At 41.6% G+C, this 26,660-nt stretch overlaps 1 protein-coding gene across 3 annotated transcripts in view; it reads right to left on the bottom strand.

The window, feature by feature from the left end:
• RFC1 (replication factor C subunit 1) overlaps positions 1–25,616 on the bottom strand; it is a 38,520-nt gene extending 12,904 nt beyond the window's left edge. For 2 of the 3 annotated variants that reach the window (XR_010987249.1, XM_068137576.1), the window contains exons 1-10: positions 21,044–21,151; positions 19,728–19,856; positions 17,979–18,054; positions 16,894–17,013; positions 5,873–6,105; positions 4,771–4,845; positions 3,234–3,311; positions 2,335–2,422; positions 1,935–2,254; positions 694–801 (exon numbers count right to left, since the gene is read on the bottom strand). Coding sequence is in view for 2 of the 3 variants with exons in the window: in XM_068137576.1 (XP_067993677.1) it covers positions 694–801; positions 1,935–2,254; positions 2,335–2,422; positions 3,234–3,311; positions 4,771–4,845; positions 5,873–6,105; positions 16,894–17,013; positions 17,979–18,054; positions 19,728–19,856; positions 21,044–21,127 (1,311 nt within the window). In the remaining variant the exon portion in view is untranslated. Of the gene's footprint in view, positions 1–693; positions 802–1,934; positions 2,255–2,334; positions 2,423–3,233; positions 3,312–4,770; positions 4,846–5,872; positions 6,106–16,893; positions 17,014–17,978; positions 18,055–19,727; positions 19,857–21,043; positions 21,152–25,500 lie in introns of those variants that run through there. The other variant, XM_068137577.1, reaches the window with a different exon arrangement.
• Positions 25,617–26,660: the final 1,044 nt, after the last annotated feature.

Below are 26,660 nucleotides of genomic sequence, written 5' to 3' on the forward strand. Positions count from 1 at the left end.
CTATGGTACCTAGCTAGGTAACAGCTCTAAAGGGTCAAAAACCATTAAAAGGAATAGCTACCAACAAAATTCACACCTTCCTTACCTAAGCAATCATGTGTGTAACACTGTGCAGGAGACCTTATAGCAGCCTTCCAGTACCTGATGGGAGCCTACAGGAAAGCTGGGAAGGGGCTTTTTACAAGGCCCTGTAGTGATAGGATGAGAGGGAATGGATTGAAGCTTGAGGAGGGCAGATTCAAACTGGGTATTAGGAAGAAATTCTTTGCAGTGAGGGTGGTGAGATACTGGAACAGGTTCTACAGGGAGGTTGTGGATGCCCCCTCCCTGAAGGCCAGATTGGATGAGGCCTTGAGAAACCTGGTCTAGTGGAAGGCGTCCCTGCCCAGGGCAGGGAGATTGATTTTGACAGTCCCTTCAAACCCAAACCATTCTATCAATCTATGAATCTTTAACTTCCATCATCATGACTTCATAAACTGCTTTTAGTTTCTGAATATGATTCCTTGTATTTCGTTATTGCTTTGCATTACTATTTAGCTTCTGCCAATACACACTTCCTGCTTGAGAAAAATGCCAGGTTTAAAACAGTTTAGTTGATGCTTGCCAGATCACTTCTAACAGCAAGTTAGAAGTGAGACACTGTGAGACACTCCATTTCTACATACAGGATTTTGCAGTAGCCAAACTCACCTGAGGTATCTCTTTGGAACCCAGGGCTTTTGGCCCCTCACGATTAAGGAAGCTTCGGTAGGCTTCATAATTGCTTCGCTTCTTTTCAGAGTCTTCAGGACTTACAGACTTGGGTAAGATGGGGGGAAAAAAACAACCAAACACCCACCACCAAAAAAAACCACACTTAGTACAAATATAAAACAAAAGAAACTCAAGCATCACAGCTTAAAACGTTTTCATGCACCAAAGGAAAAGTTCTAACACTTGCTTTAATCTATTAACATGCAAGAGCAAAGCTTACTCTGGTTTTCATGCCTGTGTTTTATGCATTTTCTGTTCTTTTTAAAGACTGCAAATAAAAAGTCACCTGAGAGTTAAAAAAGAAATGTGTATTCATTGCCAACTTCCTGCAGATTGACCTGTATTCCACAGGTACATGCTCACTTAAGTCATAAACTTTAAATTCCAATCCTATTTTACTTCAAAATGATGCCCAAGTACAGCCAAGACCTACACTTAGGTAAAAGTAGCAATAGTACAAAGCAGACCTTCACAGACACTTAGAAGCTTCTTTTTTTTACAGTCAGCAAAACATTATTTCAAACTCCCTCCAAAAACCTGCAGGCTCTCCCTCCCCATTACAACTGCTATTTAAGTACCAAAAGCAGGCTATTTTGTACTGTATTATTCAGAACTATGTTTTAAGACTGCCAGTAACTGCCAGTGTGTGCAATAATACAGCTACTGAATCAGAGAGTTAAAGCTAAATTATATTCCTAAATAATGCATCAATCATAAGAAATACACTTCAGAAACAAGAGACTAGGGAGGGAGGGGAAAAGCCACCAATGCCATTTATCATTTTAACAGCAGTAAGGATCCACAAGGTCACCGTGCTCACAGACACAGTAAGCTTTCACTCACTGGGGAAGTATCAGAGTTCCAGCTCTCTGCATTTTTCCAGGACGGGTAAATGTGAAAGCACTGAACTGGTTTTCCAGTGTACAGCCCTATCCTGATGAGAACTGAAGAACTCTCAATACCTTCACACATTTAATTTACACTTTTCCAGATGATGCCCCTCCTCCCCCCCATATTTTTACAATTGCTAGGAACTCAAAGCCTTAACAGAATTGAAATGCTTTAAAATTGTCCTTCTGGACTCAAAGTACACCAAGTTACAACAGTGACACAAATAATAAAGGAAAACTATTTTCCTGTACACTCCATCAAGACAAATTAATTTTGATAGCTCCTACCTCAGCCTTCTTGGGAGAAACTTTCTCCTTCTTTGGAGAAATTTTCTCCTTCTTTGGTGTTGTCCTCTCTTCTTTCCCTGAAGCAGCTTTTTCTTTAGATAATGAACTTTGAGCTCCTGTTTCCTTTTCAGCAGTCTCTGCCTTTTGTTTCAGAGACACCAGCTTAGAGCTGGGTTTCACAGGCAAGGGCTCATCTGTCGACTCTCTTGCTGTCTTACCATCGGACTGTGGGGATGAATGAGAGCCCTTGGAACGTTCAGGCTTCGTTTGTTGCTTTGGACTGCAATCCTTTGCTTCACCTGTCAAGTTTGCTGCTTTGCCTTCAAAGGGGAATATACATACATAAGAATGCATCTTATTAATATCAACTCATGAATGTTCTCTGTGTTCCATGTCCTACCTCCTTCTGTCTGCTTGCGTCTGTCTGTCTCATTGGGACTGCTCTTGATGCTCAGCACTGTCTGCTCCCCTCCTGAATCTCTCCGAGCCTAAGCACACACACAATGCCAAAGTCAGCCATGCACATCCCAGGGTACTAGTAAGTCCACTTCCCACCTTTCACTACTTTTAAGTACAACAGACTGAACGACGTCTAACAAACCTGATCCCCACCAGAAGTCAGAATACAATCTAAGGCAGGTAGCTGAGCAAGTTCTACACTCAGCCATGCACATAACTTCCTTCAGTCAAAAGCATGACAAACTTCCAGGTTACAGTAAAGTTCAATCCTAACTGGTCTACTAATCGAGAAGCAAAAACACTTGCTACATTCAAATTAAAAGTTCTAAACAATAAAAGCTTTGATGTATAACAGCAAATATTTTGCTGCACTGTACACCACAAGCTATGAGCACTGGGAAGGTTTCCACTACTGGGGTTAGTCTCAAAGCTCTCAAGATCCCTGCTTGTCCCATGTCTCAAAAGGAGACTATCCTCCTTCCTTTCCCTCCCACCACTTTTCACCAGTATGTGCTCAATCTGGTCTTCCTGAACCAGCAGAGCTTTAGCTGATCTAAATCATGAGCCTTCAGCAGTACACTCCACTTGAGAACTAGAAGTCCCATTTCAGCAGAAGCAGACAACACAAAGATACAACAATGCCTGCTGTCTGATCAGGAAGGACACCTATCTGCTGACTGAGGGAAATCCTGGAGGACAAGCGTGAGAAGTGTTATTCTCACGCAAACTCTTGCTGGTTTTAATGCGCTTATAAGGAAGTCTCAAAACAAAGGTTCAATGTCTGGAGAACACTCACAGCAATACAATTCCTAAACACTTTTGGTTTTTTTTTAAATTAACCTTTTTCTTCTGGGGTGTTTCATCCAACATGGCCAAAGTCTTAGCAAATTCTTCATCTTCATGCAGCTGTCTCTCCAACTGGAAAGATTGAGAAAGGAAATGTTTCTGCCAAAAAGAGACACTGAAGTCTAATGAGAAAAGTAGTCTGGATTTGTTGCACTGAAAACAGTCATACACCTGAACAATCTGTTGGTTTCATCTTTTCTTTCACCTAACAAAGCCAATGTGACATCTACAGTGATAACTGATCAGCTTATCTTCCCTGTCCAACATGGGCCCCCGAGGAAAACACTTTCTACTCTTGAATAGTGTACACTAATGCAAATAATTATTGGTCATTGCTTAAGGAGAAAAAAAACCAAACAAACAATCAATCAACAAAAATGTTTTCCTAACTGCAAGCCAAACCTGCTTCCTACAAGATCCAAACAGATGATTTTAGAAACACTAGTGTGCTATAGGTGTTACTTTTATGTGCCCATCTATCTTGCCTGTGGACAGTAAGAAGGGGAGGGACACAAACCAGAGAGTGAGGCAGAGGTACACCTAGTACATTCCTTTGATGATAAATGAGATAAAGGATGATGACAATGAGTGTTAGAGGGAAGATCTGTTCAGACAAAACCCACCACCTTCTTTTTCCTGACAGGATGTTTAACTTTCAAATAGAGCCATCACTCCTTTGGGGAGGTGAAGGATGAGACCAAGCTTATTTCAAATTATACTCAATATTACCAATATATGGGAAATGAACTGATTTTCCCAAGAGCCAGTAAATATCTAGGAGAAATGTACCTTTGCCTCATGTCATCACTGATTCAAACAGGAAAGCTTAAGGCACACACATAAGGGTCATTTAATTTTTTTCCTCAGCTTTAAAACAAACCCTGGTGACAAGTGAAACAAGTAATGGACAGCAATGGCTTTTTGTTGTTCACTCCATGGAATGAGCAAGGCTAACAAACCACAAAAATCAAACCACAAAACCAAAACCCCTAAAAAAATGAGGAAGCAGACAGCAAATTCTGTGTGAAAAGCAAGATTATTACAGAGGTATCAAGTACACAGGCAGAGAAAGTCTGAACAGATAGAAGATAGGTTAAGGGGAGATTCAGGCTAGATGTGAGGAGGAGGTTCTTCACCATGAGAGTGGTGAAGCCCTGGAATGGGTTGTCCAGGGAGGTGGTTGAGGGCCCCGTCCCTGGAGGTGTTTAAGCCCAGGCTGGATGAGGCTCTGGCCAGCCTGATCTAGTGTGGGGTGTCCCTGCCCATGGCAGGGGGGTTGGAACTAGATGATCCTTGTGGTCCCTTCCAACCCTGAATGATACTAAGTGAGATGTCCTATTTGTCTAACTGAAGTACTGCCCATAAAAGTAACTGTGTGACTATGTTTGCACCTATGTGCAAGAGTTAAGTGCACAGAGGAAGTTTATTACACTTATTTAGAGCACACATGGAAAGTCTATATTAAGGAAAATCAATTTTAAATTACACAAACTGCTCCTGGCATAGAGCAGCAAACTAATAGAGCTTTTACCTCTGAGTCTTCTTCAATCTGCAGTTGCCTAGCAATGGCCTCATCATCCAGTGTGCTGTCTCTGCTTTGTGAAGGCTATATTTAAGAAGAAACACAGTTCAGTTTTCCCAGTGCTGTATAAATTATAATAACTTAATCTGTAATAATTAATTTTGTGTATTCTAGACAATAAGACATGCAGCATTTTATTCCTAGCTCTCTAAACACCATTAAAAACAAGGCTGTTTTCAAGACGTTTTACTGTTCAACACAAAACCACTGAGTATCTCATTTCTTCTGAGCATCTCTGAAAGTATCACGGGGCCCATTTGAAAGAAAAAAGTAACCACATTGTGAATTTCTCATTTCACAGGATGTTAGGGGCTGGAAGGGGCTTGTGGGGATCAAGTCTAACCCCTCCCTGTCAGAGCAGGGCCATAGAATTTAGTGGAGGTCACACAGGAACACAATCCAGATGGGTCTTGAGTCTCCAGTAGACTCTACAACCCTCTGGGGAGGCTGCTGCAGTGCTCCATGACCCTTACAGTAGAGAAGTTCTTCCTCACGTTGAGGTAGAACTGACTGTGCTGGTAGTTTACATCCATTGCCCCTTGTCCTATCACAGAGCACAAATGAGAAGAGGTTGTCCCTTTCTTCTTGACACCCAGCCCTCATATTTCTAAACATTTATTAAATCCCCTCTCAGTCTTCTCTTCTCCAGACTAAAAAGCCCCAGGTCTCTCAGCCTTTCCTCCATACTTTGTTATTCCACGAATATATGAGCCATAAAGCTTGGGAAAGCTACCTCACTCCTCTTGTTCCTGCCCTCAACCTCCAACTCTAAGCTATTCCATCTACTCACTAATCTCAGAAATCAATTTTAAGCCAATTCACTTGGGAAGCAAGGGAGAAAATGACATAGTGCTATCTTCTCACACATGGACACACTACTCAACTTGCATTTGAGGATTTGATGTACCTGCACATATCATCAGACTTGAACTGAGTGGCCATTAAAAGTAACATGAGGCAGGGCAAGCAGTTCAGTACCTCCCTGCAGTCACTGAACTGGACATTTTGATCTGTTACCAGACACATGAGCAGGAACATCATCAGGACTTACTTCTTTCCTTTTACTGGATACCAGTTTCTTTTCTGATCGCTGGACACTACTTGTCCCAAAGTAGTCCAGTGCTGAGGTAGGAGTGTGCTTCACTGGAGATACTGGTTTGCTTTTAGGTCGTGGTTTGACTTCTTCCTTTTTCACTGCAGGTGTGTCTGGACAAACAATCGCCGCTGTCCCGTTTTCCTTGGGCTTCAGGGAAATTCTTTTACTGACAAAGTCATCTTCTTCATCTAAACATGAAAAGAAACCCACTGTCACTCCTGGCATGTGGAATTTAAGTTGTTACAACGGGACTGCCAAGAGAACTCTTTTGGCAGATTACATGCATTCAGATCAAGATAATATTGTGTTATTTAAAAAAAAGGCTGAGTTTCACAACAATATTTAGCAGCAGAGCTAAGTTTGAAGAGCGAAGCACTGAAATAAAGACACAAGCATTACTTATGTTCACACATTACCTCTCACAAATGTTCACAAAGAACCTTTCCTTTCTTACACAAGGAAGGCGATAAACAACATATACGCCACTGAAATTTGAACCCTCTCCTTAATGCAACAAATTGAGCAGCACAAACCTCGCTTCACAGCAAGCTTGAAGTTCAGAGTGAAGCCCATTTATTTTATTACTTTACTGTATTGATTAACAGAGCACTTAGTGCAGGCTTTGTAAACTTGCATATTAAGAGTCTCTCAATATTAAACTATCAACCAAGGGAAAAATGCACTGTACTTTGCAAAAGCTCCTCAAACAGACTTCTTAGTTATTTTTAAAGTACCACTCATAGCTTCTCAATGTTTTAGCAGAAAAACTCCAAGGTTTTTTGTTGTTGTTTTCCCCCACTCCCCCCTCACTTTTCTCCCTTTTTGTCAGATTCCAGCAGCTGGCAGCCAGCTGAACATCAGCCAGCAGCGTGCCCAGGTGGCAAAGGGGGCCACCAGCATCCTGGCCTGAACCAGCAATACTGTAGCCAGCAGGACTAGGGCAGCGATTGCCTCCCTGTACTCAGTACTGGTGTGGCCACACCTTGAGTATTGGGTTCAGTTTTGGGACCCTCACTACAAGGACATTGAGGTGCTAGTGCGGGTCACAGAAGAGCAGTGAAGTGGGCAAAAGGTCTGGAGAATAGGTCTGGTGAGGAGCAGATGGAGGTAAATGGAGTTTAGTCTGGAGTAGAGCAGGCTGAGAGGGAGACCTCATTGCTCTGACTCCCTAAAAGGAGGTAGGAGCCAGCTAGGGGTTATTTTTTGTCTCCCCAGTAAGAAGAGAAAATAGCCTTAAGTTGCACCATGGGAGGTTTAGGCTGGATATTATAAAAGCCTCCTTGACTGAAAGGGCTCTCAAACAGCAGAACAGGCTCCCTAGGGAGGTGGTTGAATCTTCATCCCTGGAAGTGTTTAAAAGCTTCAGGGATGTGGTGCTGAGGGACACATTTTAGCACCAGTCTTGGCAGAGTTAGATAATGGTTGGACTTCACAATCCTGAAGGTCTTTTTCAACCAAAATGATTCTATTCTATATTCTACATTTCTGCACATGAACATTCTCTTCTTCCAGTACAGTCAAAGCCACCTCAAAGAAACACAGCCATTTCACAGAATCACAGAAACCAGGAAGATCAGCATAATAAAACAGATTAATTTTGTTTTTCAGTTTAAAAGGAGAAAAAAAAGTGGCATACACAGTTCCACTAAGAATGAGCCCACAGACCACTGAATAAAAACTCAACCTTTCCTTTTAGGAGCCTTGTGTAGTAGCCAGGACACAGTCTTCCCAGCAATGAAAAAGAGAAAGAGGCTTTGATGGTAATTTATTCTTTCTGGACCAAAATCCTTCACCTAGTCAATCAACCAACAAAAAAATATTACCCTGGACCTTCAAAGAGTTGCATGTCATGCTGTGAAGTCTCTCTGACAGTTACATAAATGAAACCCTATCAGAGAGGTACAAAAACCCAAGAGATATCATTGCCAAACGATTTGACTAAATGACAGCACAGGAGACAAACTTCTTCACTGGGGACAAAAGCACTTCCTTGGTGAATTCCAAAACCTCAACGTGTGCAAGGGCAGAGAAGCAAACTGCAAGAAAAATGCCCCCAATGAACATTAGACAGAAAGAATAAAGCACAAAGACCTGAGAGGAACAGAAACAGGGACTGTCTCATTTGCATGCCTCTAACTGAAGGCTGGTTTTATTTTTCTCAAAATAGGGAAGTTTCAGACACTCAGCACACTGTAAACACAGACTTCATAACTGAACTTGAATTGACAGTATTATCACCAAAGTGTATTCATTTTTTCCACTCATCTCTACTTTCAGCCCCCTGATTTCTTTTCATACAGAATTTTTCTGGATCACTTCCCTAGGTTTAAATGATGTGGCGTGCCTGTCATCTGGCATTAGGCAGAGATGAAAGGAAACATTTTTGTTTCACCTTTTCTCTATAGATGGGAGTAACAAGAGCGGTTCAGGCATCAGCTCAAACTTTCTGCTACTGAACAGCAAATAGAATGTAACAAGTACAAAGGGGCACTCGACTATTCCTGGCAGAGAGTTCTGAGAGAAGGAAAAACAAAACAGAGATATATCTGGAAGGCAGGAAATTGATGCAGCAATCAAATGAAGAATGCTTGAAGATAAAAAATTATCTAGGAGAAAGTGGCACTGTTGCCAATTCAGTTCACAAAGCAGCACTGGAAAATTCAAGTCCGTGCCCCCAGCTGACAGCAGCAAGTTTCACCATCAGGGTAGTTTTACCACTCTCAGGATGATTTACTTTCCCTTGGCAGCAATAAATATCTTCCTGCCATTGAACTCAATTTAACAAACTATTACATATCTGGGAAATTTGGACACTGGATGTTCCAAGCTCCTAGATCTGAATAGGAAACTCCTTATCTCAAACTTAGTTCCAGAAATGGCTTAGCTTCTTTATTTGTTTCTAGTAATATTTAAAAGGAAAAAAAAAAAACAGTTCATGTAGATGTAATTACATTGATGTGTCTCAGAAATAAGATACAAACCCTATTCTGCCCCCCTGCTCCCAGCTTTTCCCAGCTAAGGACTGCTGGGGTCAGAGTGGCTGGAGAGCAGCCAGGCAGAAAGGGACCTGGGGATACTGGTTGACAGCTAGCTGAACATGAGCCAGCAGTGTGCCCAGGCAGCCAAGAAGACCAATGACATCCTGGTCTGCATGAGAAATAGTGTGGTGAGCAGGGAGGCCATTCTGCACTCAGCAGTGGTTAGGCCACACCTTGAGTACTGTGTCCAGTTCTGGGCCCCTCAATTTAAGAAGGATATTGATACACTTGAACATGTCCAGAGAAGGGCAAGAAGGCTGGGGAGAGGTCTCGAGCACAAGCCCTATGAGGAGAGGCTGAGGGAGCTGGAGTTGTTTAGCCTGGAGAAGAAGAGGCTCAGGGGAGACCTTATTGCTCTCTACAACTACCTGAAGGGAGGTTGTAGCCAGGTGGGGGTTGGTCTCTTCTCCCAGCCAACAGAACAAGAGGACAGTCTCAAGCTGTGCCAGGGGAAGTTTAAGCTCAAGGTTTGGAGAAAGTTCTTCCCAGAAAGAGTTGTTTGCCATTGGAATGTGATGCTAAGGGAGGTAGTGCAGTCACCATCTCTGGAGGTGTTCAAAAAGGGACTGGACATGGCACTTGAAGCCATGGTTTAGTTAGTCATGAGGTGTTGGGTGATAGGTTGGACTTGATGACCTCTGAGGTCTTTTCCAACCTTATTGATTCAATGATTCTTTACTCATCACTAGTGTTATCAGAAGATCCACATGCAATATTGATTTTTTTTCATTATTCACTCATAACCATTTAAACACCACTACAAAAATAACCACTCAGGATATTGCTCTCACTCAAGCAGAAAAGCAGCAGAGTAAATATAATTTTTAATTAAAGACAACAGGGACTTGAGTTATTTATGATGCCAGCACTATGTATTATCAATAATTTGAGCTTTGCTTTAATTATGTTCTTCCTAGAAACAACAAGATGAAGAGCATTTATAGACTGCAAGTGGTGGCTGAAGAAGGACAAGACTCAGGGCACCTATGAACAGCCCTCTCTAGACTTAAATAAAGGCAGAATGAGGACAGGGAACTGGTCATTAGGAAATAAAACCACTCCAATCCTGTTAAGCAGCTTTCAACAGTTGTTTGAGGGCTAGAGACACTCAGGCTACAGTTTCATGCCAGGTTCTGGAAGTTCATAAGCACATCCCACATTTGCCTGCTCTCCAGAAACTCCCCTTATTTATATATGGCATTCCTTATATACTTAGGAATATCAACTTCTTCAGTAAACCTTCAACACTTCTTCCTTGAAATGAACTGCTCAGGCATGCCCACTGCCACAGGAGTGAACAGCAGAACCTATCAGATGGACACTTTCAGTTTCCTCACAAGCATGCAGCTGACTTCATTTACAACTTGGAAAACACCAAGAGTCCTAGCAGGGCTGCTGGGTTGTGCAAGTCAGTGTTTGTTAACACATGACCTGTAAAAGGAAACATGCTCATTCATACAAGCAAACCGGTCTTTTGTGGGGTAATGAAAAGGAAAATATGGATTTTAGATTATAAAAACTGATTAATTGCATTCTTACAGCAGCTACTAGGTGAGGAGCTCAGACAGCATTACATGGGGGCATGGATGTGACAAAGAGAAAGCTAATCATGTGACTGATGAACAGAAAGCCATGACAAGTAGGAGACTGCTTTGAATCATTCTGGACACAATACCACATGTGAAGCAGGGACCTGTTATGCCAGGCACATACAAGGCCAAACTTCCCTAGCAACAAACAACAGCTGTTAAATCCTAGGAGTTTTCAGAACTATTTCATGGCATTAAAGTACATGTGGCTTTCATTTGATATACTCTTGTAGCTCATTAACCTAATAGTGCTGCTGCTAACACCTGCAGCCCACCTGCAGGTGTTTGTTACTCATCTTCCTCTTTCCCAGCTTCACCTGTCCTCCATAGGCTTTCACCTGCTGATTACAGAACAATTTGTGCTGCGCTTCCCTGACACAACTCTAGCAAAATCATCTAGGTTGGTTCAAACTTCTGTTTAAATTCAGATTGTTTTAAAAGGTTCAGGAACAACTAAAAAGGAAGCAATCTACAGCAGGATGGGACAAGGGCAACAAGTAGTATAGGACAACTCCTAAGCTAGGGCTCCAAAACAACAGATTTTACTCATCTCCATTTATTATTTCTGTATGTTGAGGTCTCCATCAGTATTAGGACAATTCCTTAGCTCCTATTCTGTTTGAAATGCAAAATATTTGAAGCAGAGACAACCTCCTACTATGATGTTATAAAACCAATTCCAAATATAGGCAGAGCATCTACAGGTTACAAATGGTTGATATTTATTATGCTAAATGTATACTAAACTGGTGTTTGTAGACTACTACATAAGGATTTCTGTATGGAGCTGAAGGACCACCTCCCATCCAAAAGTCATTAAATCTACATTAATTGTACAAAATGACAGTATTCAGGATGTTCATCAATGGCACCACATCTGCACAAGTACTTATGACAGCTCCTGTCCTAAAGTACTTTCAGTCTAGAGCAGTAAGTGTTGTTGTCAAAGAGGGTAGAGAAAATAGTGTAGGGATAAAAGAAGAAGTCATATTTAAAAGCATCAAACCCCAATACACCGGATTGGCCAGTACTCAGACCCAAACTTGTTAGAACTGAGTTTTGTATTCACCTTTTGGTTAAAGTAAGTCTTAAAGAAGATTATCTTGAAGTTAACCACCACTTCCAAAAAAAGTCAGCAAGGTGATTCCAACTGAGTCTGCAGAACTCCTTCCAAAAAACCCTGATGCTGTATGTGACTAGCAAAGTGCATTTTTTTTCCCCCCATATCTTCCATAACCACAGTAGTTGCAAACCTACATTTCAGGAACTGCTCTGTACAGTCATTTAGGTATTTTTTATGTCATTCCTCAACCAGCCAATTGATTTTTGATGTACTACAAACATGCACTTTAAACCACAATTGTTAGCACTTGGCCTGGATCGACATGTCAAGGTTCCAGGCTGTTATAAAAATACAAAGCTTATCAGAACCATTTCAGCTTTACTCCCCTGAAATGAAATTTACATTTGGATTTTTTCAACTATCAGAGATAGTTTCAAGAAGTTGCCTTTGTCATTTTCCACTTTAAGGGAAGAAACCTCAACCACAATACAGTAACCTAATTGCAAGTTTCAGTGCCAAACTACATAACCTTTGATACCCTTTGTTCAGTACATACCAAAGAAAATTCTTAGTCAAATATGCACACTCATACTTAAAAAATATCTTTAGGGAGCATTAAAAGGTATGAGAAGGCTGAATGTATTTAAACTGAATGATCTTCATATGCAAAACTACCAGTTATAGCAATCCATTCCAAATTATGGCAAGTTCTATTTAAAGAGTGCTGATTGGCATGCAATCAGAAGTTATCAGTCCATTAACTCTTTCCACTTTATTACAGAGAGTTTTAGTCACTTGAAGAGGTTACTTTTTCTATAACAGCAGCTTTATCACTTCACAAAAGCAGATCTGGTTCCTCACCATGCAATAAAAATTTCATGTTCTGGTTTAGCTGCCTGAGGTTTTACAGAATCATAGAATTGTTTTGGTTGGAAGAGACCTTTAAGATCACCAAGTCCAACCACCAACCTAGCACCAGTTTACTGAATGATGGAAATATTCAGTGAAGCCAAATCAACAATTAGGAAACAGGGGAGGAAAAAAAAATCCTGACAAGTATAAATGTGTTCATTTTTTTCCCCATCTGCAGCTCAGGGAGCTCAGCTTACTAAGCCTCTCAGGACACAGTGTTACGTTTCAGACAAAATGAATTAGAACAGAATGGACCAGGTCGGAAGAGACCTTCAAGATCGTGTCCAACCCATCAGCAAAACACACCACAGAACCACAACAACACAACACAAAGTCCCCTTTTAGATTTTAAGATAATTCAGCTGATTGACTGAGTCATTTACAAATAAGTTAGAAATTAAAGAGTCACAGGAAGTTCATACAGGAAAAGTGGGAAAGAGGGGAAAGACCTTTAAGATAGAGTCCAACCATTAACTATACTGAATATTAATGCACATAATGGTTAAAAGTAGCTTATGATATCTCTACATTAAAGTAATTCCTGAAAAGTGAACTGCAGTAACTTCAGAAATTCTTCTTCATCTTCTCAAAATACTGTATATGCCTAAGTGCAAAAATCTGCCATCCATGTTTACATTCAGGAGAACTACAAATCTGAAATAAACCTGTAAAAAATATAATCTCCTGCATCCTGCTGCAAAATTACAAAGCAAATTATAACATTATAGACACACCACATAGCTATCATTTGTTGATTGTGATGTGAACTCTGAGCCATAGCTGGAATAAGATAAGCTACCTGCTGTTACTTGTATCCATACCACTGCAATGCCAACAGTATCTGAATTACTGATTTAATAAGGAATTCTGTTGCTTTTTTTCAATGCAATAGTGACTTTGTAAACAGAAATAATTTACAGAACTCAGTATTTTATGAAGTTTTATCTTAGAATGGCTTAGGTTGGAAGGGATCTTAAGGATCATTTACTTCAACCTCCCCATCATGGGCAGGGACCCCTCTCCACTAGCTGCTCACCCAAGCTGGCCTTGAACACCCTTCCCAGGGAAGGGGCACCCACAGCCTATTCCAGACTCCCACCACCCTCATACTGAAGAACTCCTTCCTAAGATCCAGTCTGAACCTACACTCCCTCAGCTTAAAACTGTTCCCCCTTGTCCTATCACTAGACACCCTTATGTAAAGTCCCTCTCCAGGATTCCTGTAGGATCCCTTCAGGTATTAAAAGGCAGCTTTAAGGTTCCCCCCTCCAACAGCTCTGTGTTCTTCTTATGATGGGGACACAAGAACTGTACTATGATCTTGGGTCCTACATTAAACATTTGCTGTCTTACATGAGGAACAGCACATTAAAAACAACAGCACATTAAAAACAAGATTCATTTGTGCTTACAGGACTAAAACCATTAAAATCTGGTTAAATATGAAAAAATTAATCTACCTAATCTTCACCTGGGCTCACAAGTCACGCTGGAGATGGAACAGAAAACACACTAATTGAGGAAAAGAAAAAGGCTGTTCCCTACACTACAATTTCATGGACCCACAGAATAATTTGGGTTGGAAAAGACCTTGAAGATCATCTAGTTGCAAATCCCCTGCCATGGGGCTTCAGGATGTTCAACATCTTGATTTAAGTTTTCAGCTGCATCACACTAAAAATCAAAAGGACAATGCCTTCAAATTTCATTAGAATCTTTGCTACCTACTATGTCTAGATTCCTTTTCCTGTAAGACATTTATCTCAGGCCAAGAGCTGTACCACTGCCATTAAAACACACTTGTCTGGAGAGCTCCATTAAGCTGAAGAAACAATATACACAGATTAAATATAAACAAAATTCAAGTATTAAGTCTTGAGGTTATAAAAGCATTGTTTTAGTCATAGACTATTAAGTCAACTTGTGTGTACTTAAAACTCTTTAGATAAGAATAACCTTGAGCCATGGTTTTCATGGATTTGACCAATAACCTTGACCTGTGTTCCCATGGTATCCCTGTGCAGAAAAAAACCACCTTGATTACACCACCTGGAATTGCATAACCAATCTAAATATGTCATGTTTATTCCCCAATGATCTGACCACACACCTACTCTGGGATCAATGCTGTTAAAGATACTTTTTAACTAGGAAAGGAGTGTTGTCAAAATTGCCAGAAGCAGCACAAGTTTGACAGAAAGGACAAGCTTCCAGGATCCTCTGGAAAATTGAGCTCGCGTGAATACATGACACAGTACAGCTAAATGCCAGGTCAAACATCCTAGGACAAGTAAAATAAGCATGAAAGAAACACCTTGGAAACAGTGACTATGAAAAGAGTCTGAGGAGGAAGATGGTACAGATAAAAGGCAGCTCAGCCTTTCCAGTAGGATATTGCAGCAAATAATCCTTTTGATTTAAACTTACATGATACGCATCATCATTATGAGGAGGCAATATTGATGTTCAGCAATGTTCTCATCAAGAAAATCCCACACCCAGGGACTCTGTCCACTTTCCCAAATGTGTATCCTAAAACTCAGGGGGATCACAGAACTCCTGGAATTCTAACACTTGAAAACTTTTTTTTTTTAAATCAAAATATCTTTGAATGCAAGTCTCTTAACTATCAGTTTCTAAGAATCCACACAGGGAAAGTCCTGCGGCTAGCGAAGAATGCTACTCTAGGAGACAAAAACAGAAGTTCTGGTAGTTACAATCTCAGCTGAACTCAAACTGGCTGTAGTAACTACATCTATGAGGAAAGACTGAGGGAGCTGGGATTGCTCAGCCTGGAGGAGACTCAGGGGTGACCTTATCACTCTCTACAACTACCTGAAGAGAGGTTGTAGACAGGCAGAGGTTGGTCTCTTCTCCCAGGCAGCCAGTACCAGAACAAGAGGAGACAGTCTCAGGCTGCGCCAGGGGAGGTTCAGGTTGGATGTTAGGAAGAAGTTCTATACAGAGAGAGTGACTGCCCATTGGAATGGGCTGCCCAAGGAGGTGGTGGAGTCACTGTCATTGGAGGTGTTCAGGAGGAGACTTGATGGGGTGCTTGGTGCCATGGGTTGGATTGGTTAATGGGTTGGACGCGATGATCTTGAAGGTCTCTTTCAACCTGGTTTGGTTTATTCTAGTGTGTGCCTGATTATTCTAACCACAGCAGCAACAGACAGTCTTTCCTCAAGCGTAAACTATAGTAAGCAGAGAGATGTCTCCCTAATCCTAAGCAACACCTCTGTATTTGAAATGTGTCCACGTAGTGCTGCAACTCTCAAGAAATTTGTGGCTGAGGGAACTAGAGCTGCTTATTCTGGATAAAAGGAGGCTGAGGGGAGACCTTGCTCCCTACAACTCCCAGAGCACCAAGGTCAAGAATCACAAAAAACAAGCATGAAAGCAGTAATAAGGAACAACCACCATACAAACAGAGAAAAATTATCTTCTAAGACTCTCCAGTCAAACTGACAGAATTTGTCCTTATCTGTTGAGTGGTCCATATGGGTTAAGATGGGGTTTTCAGTTTAAGTATATAGCTTCTACAGAACCTAAAATCTAAGCAAAAGTCTGCTGGAAACTTAGCAGTTAATCACTGTCACAATCTTAGAAGGCTACAAGAGACCTGAAAATTATCAAGACTGGTTAATTACACTCCTCACCAGGTGTACAAGAATTCCAGATGCTCATTAACTATCAGCATGGAAAGAACCCTTGCCCAAGAGCAAAAGTAGCTCTGGAATTTAGAAAGCTGAAATCCAAGACTGAGAAGTATGGTACAATGTATACAAGTATAACGCAAGGTTTTCTTTTTCCCCCCCAATTCTACTTCTTCCTAAAATTCTAATAGACTATGTTTGGGTTTTCTCAAAATCAATTCTGTGCCGACAAGCAAAATAAAACCCAAGAATTTTTATAGTCACCAACATGTTAGGCAAAGGTTAAAGGCATGGAAAGTAACATGACAAGCCAAATAAAAATTCAGGTTTTCAAACCCATTCATGGTAACCAACAGTCACAAAGGCTGATACAGAGCAGTTTAACTGTATTAAAAATACTTCCTTTACTTAACTCCTTCCCCTAAATCTCTGGAATACTTCTATGCAGGGAAGTGTTAGCTCAGGAAATTACATGCCTGTTTAAATTCATCTAATTCAGTATCCAACATCACCTCAGTTTTTACTCTGCTCCTAACTTTACAATATTGAGGCTAAAGCTCTGAATTGCTTTTGGCCAGCTTGTTTACGACAAATTATGTTCACCTGTCTCAATATTTAAGTTTTATGGGTAGGAGTATTCAGGCAAGCAATCCATCCCATCTGTGACATAATTCACCCCATTACACCTGAACTTGTAATGATTTAGTTCTTCCATTACCTGTCTCCGAAATATAAACAACAGGATCCCGCTTTAGAACTTTACCAAGTTTTGGAGCAGCTGCTTTTTTCTCAGGTGGCTTCTTGGATTTTTGCACTGGCTGCACCTCCTCTTCTGAGTCTGTATTTTGACCACAAAACAAATGTAAACTTCCAGCACGTACATACAAGCTTTAAGTAACATATACATAAAATGAACATAGGTGAACACACACACTAAGTAAACCCAGGGAGAAAGATCTCATCTGAAACATCAAGAGCACAGCTTTATCTTTCTCCATCAGCTAACAGCCATCATTTACTTCAGCATATATCTGACTAAATCAAAATTTAGTCTAGACAGTGGAGTTTGTTGACATATTTTGTTAACTTGTTCCAAGATCTGCCAGGCCTGTATAGAAACCTTTCCAGGAAGGAAGGCAACTGTCAGAGCATCACATCACATTACTGAACAAACAACACACACAAAAAAAGGAGGAAAAAAGATAATAAAAACCAAACAAACAAGCCACAACCCACAACAAACTTTTAACACAAATTCATTAATCTGATTGATTTATATAGCAGTAGGTCATGCTGATGTATTCCACAAGTTAACAGCAGGCTAAAACAGATCACTGAGGTTGTGCTCTGATTTTTCAGGACTAGAAATGTCAAGCTTTTTAACTGAAGTAAACTTGAGAGGCAAAGGCTTGCAGGTCTTTGTTGGGGGTAGGGGAGAAGGAGGCTGGTTTCTGCTGTTTGGGTTTAAAATGCAAGTGCTACAAAAAGGGTTTCCCTTGTATTCCAAATAATATTTTTAGAATGCATCAGGAGTGCCTTAATTTATATGCTGCATGTTTCATATTCTAACTTCAAACCCCTGACATTAACATTTAGTAGGTTTGATGTTGGGGTTTTTTTGATTTCTCCACAGTGGTTTTGTTAAAAGTCACTTTGCAGTGTATATTACATGCATGACACACTCTCTACTCATTATTATCAAATATATCTTAGCTATCCATCAGTAGTTACTGAGAAATGTTTAGAAGTGTATTGACCTTGCAGAGACACAAAGAAGCCATCAGAAACAACTGTGAACACTACCTGAATCATAGATTATTCTCCTTTTCTTGTTTATCCGCTTTGGTTTCCAGTCATCTTCACTGGGTGAGTTATTCACCTAAGAGTAACAGGTCATTAGTTCAACCAGGAAAGAGATTCTTCAGGCTTTTACTCAGTTACACATTCAAATTTCTGAGTTTCTAAAAGCAATTATAAATGTCATATTGGGAAATGAATAAAGTCCTTCACGAGAAGGAGGGAAGAAAAGCGCAAGGCACAGGAAATGCAGAAGAAATGGCAGCAGTGAAGCTATGCATGCTCCAAGCAAACCTTAGAGAACTACGTTGAGAATAGTCAAGTTTAATGTCAATCAAGGTAAATTAAACAGACTTTCAAGCACATCCAGCTCTTCAGCCAAAAAAGAAATTACATAGTCTAACCAAAAATAGAGGTGGTACAGGCCAGTAATAATTCAGCTTTGCCTATTGGCTCCTTTCCAGATATGGCTCAGCTGTAAAACACCAGAATTCAACACTACTTCAGAGCAAATGAAGAAAAGGAAAAAGGATACAGAACATAGGAAGCTAGATTGATTTCCTATTGTGTGCCCTGCTTGCATGCAGCTTCTTCTCTCACTTATTAAGTAGTGCAACAACCATAAGAGACTGCACACCAGTGGTCGCGGTCAGCAAACCTCTTCTACCTAGCAGCAGCAGCTGCTATTAAACTGTGTCAAGGTTTAGGATTTTTTTCAAATACAAGTTTTAGATACTTTAAAAAACAGTATTCAGAGTTAAGTAGTTTCCTGGACATACCAAACTAACTAGCTATGCTTGTTTTGTAGTCGCACACAGACGTAAACTGCTCCCAATATATAATTTTATATCAATTTCACTACATATTTTATAAACCACATCCAATTGTAACCTGAAACCTTTTAAAACCTGGGTATAATAGGAGAATTGCAAAGTAAAAATAATAGATTACAGAACATAATTGCTATGTTTTGCATTTCCCCTGTATGCTCCTTTATTTTCATGTTGAAACAAGGAAAATACACAGCCAAAATATTTTTTAAGCAATATCTTACATCTGGATTGTGATGCCTCCTATTAAACACTCTCCCCCATTAGAAATCCTTCCATTCTCTAAATGATTTCAAAGCCCTCTTTAAGCATTCCTTCCTTTTTCATACCAGTTCAGAAATTAACAGCAGCACTCTGACACTGGCACCCAATCTCATTTTAACCTGTCATTTTACAGAATTAGGGTTTTGCAACAGGTTTACTTCAGGCACCCCATCGAAGGAAGGCAGTGTAAATGTCTCCCCTACAGGTGTTTAGAAAATGCAGGTGGTTAAAAACCAGCAAAAAGGCACCTACATCACAGACTTCTACCTTACTTGTAAGCATACAAAGGAGTCAGGCTTTCCTCTAGTGTAAGCCTCAAGCTTAATTAAATAAGCAGAGCTACTTAAAGAGCCATAGGCTATAGCTAAAATAACTTCAAACACATCAGACTATTCCTACATTAGCATCCAATAACAACAACTTTACCTACCTGTCCTTTGCCCTGCAATCCAAGTATTTTTAAAATTAGCAGATTTCCTCATCACTACAAAGTTTGTTGCTGAAATATTAAATTACTCTCATGCCTGTCAAAATAACTAACATACAGTCTGGGGTTTAAGAATACAAGAACTACAACTTCAAAAAAAAAAACCACTGGAGATCCAAACACCCCTAAATCAGGGCAATCAAGCACTCCACAAATAAGCAAAGCAAGACTAACCTTGGTCTCCTTTCCCTTTTTCTTCCCACTCAGAGGTTCTTCACCATTTTTAACTTTCTCATTCTTTTTCACAGTCTCACATTCTTGTCGCTTTCCAGGAGGTACGACCCCAAAGAATCTCCGGATATCCTAAGCGAGAGAGAAAAGAGATTCACATCCACTTTAAATTACAGATTGCTCTTAGAGCTTCCACACTACAAAACACCACCACACTTAAATTACTTTCTCAACAGCTCCATTATTAGAGTTGATCTTGAATTTGTGGTTTTTTTTACAATTAAGGAAAAGATCAGCTAATTAAACACAGCTGCTCCCACACCTTCTCTGGTCTTTAAAGCATGACAAAAGTTTGTTTTTCCCTTAGCAGGGCAACTTTGCCAATACACACCTCAAAATAAACTCCATTAGCAATGAAATAGTGGCTTAAGACAGATGTTTCATTTATTTACTTTCCAATTAAACATCATAAACCTAGCCTAAAGATTTGTTTAGTTAAAATCATCACCTCAAGTATTTAATAGTCTCCAATGTAAAAAAACTTTAAAAATACTTAAAATATTTAGAAATACTAAAAAATGCACCAAGAGCTAAAAAGCAGCCAAGTAGTGGGACTTACTGCATCCACCATCTCTCTATACATTTAAGAGTAACTCTCATCTGACTGGAAAAAAAACAATCAGCCAGTAAAAAAGGAGATTATTATTTAAACAAAGAGAAAGAACATAACACAAAAGAGCTCCAAAAGATCTGGCTTGTAACCTTATTTTAGTATCTGACCACACACAGTACAACCATAAAATGCTTTCTAATTATACAAACATACAAAACATGTCATTATTTTTTTAATGTCTTCTCTTTTTTTAAGCTATTGTGCACCCAAATAAGACTTCTCTTGAAAAAAACTATTTCAGTTTTATTAAAAAGAAATGCACACTACGTGTACCTGGTTGGTGTCACTACCTCCAGGGACAGCAGCCATTTCAGAAGTAGAAAACACCTCCTATGGCCTAAGCATATAGCAAGTTGGTGGGTGGGTGGGAATTAGGGATAGCTGCTACCCAGCTGATAGCTCTATAGAGCCCACCTGGGTAGTTTTTGACTATGACATGGATCTACAAGTGAAGTAGTAAGCTTCAGTCAGCTCCCTGGTGAGTTGGATTGTCTCTGGATATCAGAGCCTGTTAAGCTTAAAATTAAATATGAAAGCATACACACAATATAGACATGTGGAGATCTGTTTAGTATATGTAGCTTAAAACTGTTTTAATAGAATCAGAAATGTTGTTTCCTGTAAAAATTTAGACTCCGTGTTTTACCTGCGTGTAGTAACATGGATTCAGCAAACAGACAACGGTAGACTGGGAAACTTTCTTCCTCACTGAGGCTTCACACATTTCCATCTATGGAATTTAGGCCTTGAGGCATACATTTTCAACACTGTTATTTTTTATGTACTCCTACAATGTAAGTGCAACACTATATAAGTTTGGAAACTCTCACTGACAATACCTAGAGCTAACAGCTTTGAAGAAAGCATCTAATTAAAAAGTCTCCAAGCAGATCCATGGACTTGATCCCTTGATCATTCTTACTGAATTATCATAGTATCATTCAGGGTTGGAAGGGACCACAAGGATCATCTAGTTCCAACCCCCCTGCCATAGGCAGGGACACCCCACACTAGATCAGCCTGGCCACAGCCTCAATCAGCCTGGTCTTAAACACCTCCAGGGACAGGGCCCCAACCACCTCCCTGGACAACCCATTCCAGGGCTTCACTACTCTCATGGTGAAGAACCTCCTCCTCACACTTCTTCTTAGACTTAAGAAAACAGGCAACAGAGAAATTGTTTACAAGTCTCACTAGATCTTTTATACAGCAAAATAATTTAAATACTTACTACAACACTTCCAAATGAAGTGACTTTGAAGTTTTGGGTTGACTTCTAATAGCTACTACTTTTAGGCTTAAAATATTTGGAGAATAATTAATTTTACACTCTAATCATTCTAGTATTTTAGTTAAACACTGTTAACTAGCAAGTGAACTACTATGCACACCCCAGATGCAACAGTAGATCATTTTTAATAGACTTAACCAAGGAAATACCATCATACCCTGGTTTATGAAATGCAGACTTAATAAACAAGTGACCTGTCTACCCTAGCTTCTTCCACCATTTTATTATTACAGTTCCTCAACTAAGGCTTAAATTGTGACATGTAAATTATCATTTTCTGCCTCATCAGTTCTCCTAAGATATCAAGTTAGCTCTTCATAAATATCCTAAAGTCACAAAATCAAAGCCTTAGCTACAAGCCCTGCTACATTTAACATCCTTTAAAGAGGATCTGAACTGCCACTGCAATAGTACCCAATCAGGCTCAACTTTACGAGCTCCTTTCCCCCAAATCACTTCAGAAACACCTAAAATAAATGAGTGATAGTCAATCACCACTACCTTTTATAATGCAGGTAGGATTTTATTGAACAGGTCAAATGAAAAGAAGCAGTTTTGGGGCAGGAGGGGTATTCAAAGCAGCATTTTCTGCTATTTATTAAGAAACCACCATCCAGAATAGAGGTTTCTGAATCAAAGTTTGCATTAGGGTACTAAATTTTAACTTCCCATAGTAACCATCTACTCCTGGGTGACAACTAGAAAGGAAAACTGACATCTACATTGAATCTTCTTCCATCCTGCTGCTCTTCAGAAGAAAAAGTAACCTTGTTAGCCACTGCTGGACTATAAATAGATGGGGAATTCAGAATTGCTTGGCAGAAGTGTATGCCACGGTGCCACAATAAAGTTATCTTTCAGTAAAGCTTTTATACAAGAATCACATGAGATTTTTTGTTCCATTCATTAAGAGGTGACAGATAAATCCTTCATTCCTTGCACAACTAATTACAGAAATGAAGCCATGTCTACCAGAGTGATTCCCATCCAACAAGTCTGAAGACTATTTATAAAGCATTATAGAAGCTTAGATCCCAGACAGGATCACTTGCCTCCATTCTGGGTTTGTCTTATTTAACATACTCTGACAAACCATCTTATTGGGACAGAATACTATGTATTTGAGCTCACCAGGTGAGCCTATGTTTAGCTTTTGTCTGTGCTCATGCAATGAAGAAAGGTGTCTATCAACCTAACTGGCAAGTTTTCTTGGAGGACATTCATCCCAAAATCATCAGCCTGGTGTATTACAGAGATACACTCATCAGCACAGCTCTCCCAGATGGTGCCCTTGCCCAGAAAGCTACAATTAAGAGGTGAGGCTGGAACAGTGTGGCTCCCCGTGGTTGCTTCAGCAGCAGCAACAAGACATGCAAGCTTGTGCAATTCTACCTAAGTAAGAGGTGTAAATAATAATTTCTGATCACTGTCTCTAAATTAGGAGGAAATTGAGGCACAGCATCTGAACAGCCTAAAAAGCTGTGTTCAGGTGCACTGGCTCCTGCTGAGCTATCCTATTAACTGCATGATCTCAATAATGGCTGTGCCATCTAGTTCTGCCCAGTTTTGACTACTGCTTCAAACCCCTCATCTTTCAGACTAACAGAAGACCATAGCAACTGTGTCAGGTTGCAAGTCTTCTTCAACACCCTGATGATAGAACCATCTCAACCTAACTGTAACAGTCACAGTGTTTTCAGAAGACTAATATCCAGTAAGGAAGAATGTTTTCCAAAATAGCAGCACCTCATTCAGTTTGCACCTCAAAATACAATATGAGATAGAAAACTGACTGCAACAAAAGGTAATGCACTTTATTTCAGGTGTTCTGGAGTGTGCCTATATGAGAGCCTTGCACCAAAAGAATCAGATTTATTTTAGTGTGCCTATTTCAGTGCCAAGTTTGGGGCAAACATCAGCTCTGGTATCTGTTGTGTCCAGAAAAATCAAGTTTATAGTATCACTGCAGTGTAATCAGTGATAATTGCTTGTTCTACTGCATGTTTACTAACTGGTAACTGCAGCACAGGTACTTACAGTACTTTTTGAACATTATTAGTACACACCAGCTGATGCCAACTTTCATAGAATCAGTCAGGGTTGGAAGGGACCACAAGGATCACCTAGTTCCAACCCCCCTGCCATGGGCAGGGACACCTCACACTTTGGCTATGAGTGTCTCAGCTACAAGCAACTCAAGCAGCCCCTGCTCCCAGCTATTCATTCCCTCGGCTGTACTAGCATAGCTCTCTACTTGGGAATTGGGTCAGGCCACTAATCTAGGTAAAAACAATAAATCCCTTCTGGGACAAATGTGTTCATTGTGTAACTGTGCACGTCAGTTCAGCAAAGCTGAGAAGATGCTGCAGAACCAACCCAACAGAGGCTACTTTAAAAATTGCAGTCTGTTTGCAAGGGTATGATATTAAATTCCAATACACTTGAGCTGTCACTGCACAGAACTGGCTACACAGTTACTAGCACAACTGTATTTTTGCCTCTATCTCCACAGATGCAGCAAAGATGGTCACACAGCCTCCCGTCTTCAGCAGTGAAAGGGAATGGTGGTTGTCTTCCTCCCTTCTAGGAAAATACACATTGTGAGATGTGTGATGTTGAGAAAGCTTTGTCCCAGGAAGGTGGGGAAGGAGAAAGCAAGTGCATCAGCACAGCCAGTTTTTCTAAGAAGGTCATGGCAGGGGAACAGCAGAGGCAGACTTGTCCTTGTACATAATTTACAGCCATCAGCCACTCTTAAACTATGAAAATATCCCAGTTTAACTGTGGCAGAATTCTTATTGCTACCTGTCAGTACTGTGAAAGCCTCACACCGTATCACCCATCACTGATGAGCATCAGGTGGAAGATATAAACAAGCTTAAACTCTATGTGGAGTCCAAAAGCAAAGTTGAAGCTGACTGGCTTTGAACAGCATGGGTAGTTAAGCCAGTAAAACACCTGCACAGAGACCCCACCTGAGTAGGTGATAATTTGCTTGAGCCAGAGCCGAGGAGGTGATACCATCCTAAAATGGCTGCACGAGTGAGCAGCGCTCTGGAAAGCACACATGCAAACATGTTTATATTTGCAAACTCTTGACATCCTACTGAGCCTCGCATCCTTCATTATCAACAGAAGCCTCTACTTCTACACTTCAAGTGTTTGGGGTTTTCCCCCCCCTCCCCACTTTGTTACTCAGTTTTTCTGCAAATACTGCACACAGCCCAATCCGGCAGCAGAAGCACCCTCCTGGTTTCCTCTCACTGAAATTAAACTTCAAACTTCGTCAGGCTGCGTTTAAAGAGAGATTAGTTCGTTGGCTTTACGCCCCCAGGGAAAGCCCACGATCCGTACCTAATTCCCCACTGGGTTTCAGGGGGAAGCAGGAGAGTCCCAGGCGCTTCCCTCTCGGGGCAAGGGCACATTCTGGGGGCACCTCCTCAGCCAGAGGTTTAATTCGCTTTCCTGCGGGGCAAGCTGGGCCTCGGCCGCGCGGGGCGGGAGAGGCGGGAAACGCGCGAGCGCGGGCGGGCGGCCTCTCCGCAGCGCACAGCCGCTCCCGCCCAGGCAGGGCTCTGCCGCTCCGCCTCAATGCAGAGGTCGCACTCAGGCAAGGGGATGCTGGCTCGGTTCAGCCGAAACCCAGCCCAATGACGCCAAGAGCCGCGGAGCTGCAGACGCGGCCAGGGGAAACGCCATCCGGCCCTGTCGCCTGCGGGACGCTGCGCAACGCTCCCTTCCCTCCCTCCCCCCGTCTCCCAGGGGATAGCACGAAGTGCGGGGGGACACCCGCAGCCCCGCAGTGCGCTCACCATACTGCCGGCAGCGGTTTATCTGGCTAGCGGGACGCCTCCAGTTCCATGCCTCCCGCACCCCCACCTTCGCGCCAACTCCCGCAAGCCGACGCACCGCGCTGCCGTCACAGCCGCGACGGGCGGGGCGGTAGGGGTGGCACGTCCCGCTGAGGCGGGACCGCTGGCAGTGGTGTTCGCAGAACTTCGGTGATGCAGCGAGCCTCTCGTCGTGTCGCTTCTTTCTCCCTGTCCTAAGTTCTCTGCAGGCTTCAACGGCTGGTTCTCCTGCAGCGGGGCCCGGCAGGGCTTTAACCGCTCTTAACCGCTCTTAACCGCTCCACGGAAGCTCGGCGGTGCTGCGGGTCCCTGCCTGTTCGAAAATGGGTGCAGCAGCTCGCCTCAAAATGGTGGGGCTCACAGAACCACAGCATGACAGGGGTTGGAAGGAACCTCTGAACATCATCTAGTCCAAGTGCCCTGCTAGAGCAGGGTCACCCAGAGTAAATCACACACGAACACATCCAGGCAGCTTTGGAATGCCTCCAGCGATGGAGACGTTACAGCCCCTTCGGGCAGCCTCTAGCAGCGCTCTGCCACCCTCAAAATAAAGGAAGTTTTCCCTTGTCTTTACGTGGAAACTCTTGTGTTCCTGTTTGTGTCCACTGTCCCTTGTCTTTTCACTGGACACCACTGAGAAGAGTGGCTCCATCCTCCTGATGCGCACCCTTTAGATACTGATGAGCACTAATGAGATCCCACTCAGCCTCCTCCAAGCTGAACAGCCCCAGCTCTCAGCCCTTCCGCATAAGGCAGGTGCTCCAGTCCCGGTGGCTCTCCACCGGTCACTCCCAGCCACTCCACATGGAATAGCGCTCACCTCTGACAAAGAAGTGGGGCCGACAGCCTCAACCATTTTAACAATCAACCGAACAGTGCCAGGCTTCTGTGAGATTTGCTGGGTTTTTTGAAGGCATTGAGGCAAATGAAGCATCCTAAATACATGACCAGTTAATAACACAACAGTGCAGTCTCTGTGAGTCAGGTTTGAATCAGCACAGCACATATACCAAGTCCCTGTAGTAAAATCCCTTGGTCCCTTCTTTCCTGGCTGTGCAGAAAACATTGAACTTTGATTCCTCTGTGGTAATTTCTCCTATATGTTAAGGCTTAGGAGAGCG

Source organism: Melanerpes formicivorus, unplaced genomic scaffold (assembly GCF_026170545.1).
Source record: "Melanerpes formicivorus ecotype bairdi unplaced genomic scaffold, bMelFor1.0.p_v2 SCAF_4, whole genome shotgun sequence".
In the NCBI taxonomy this organism is placed as follows: domain Eukaryota; kingdom Metazoa; phylum Chordata; class Aves; order Piciformes; family Picidae; genus Melanerpes; species Melanerpes formicivorus.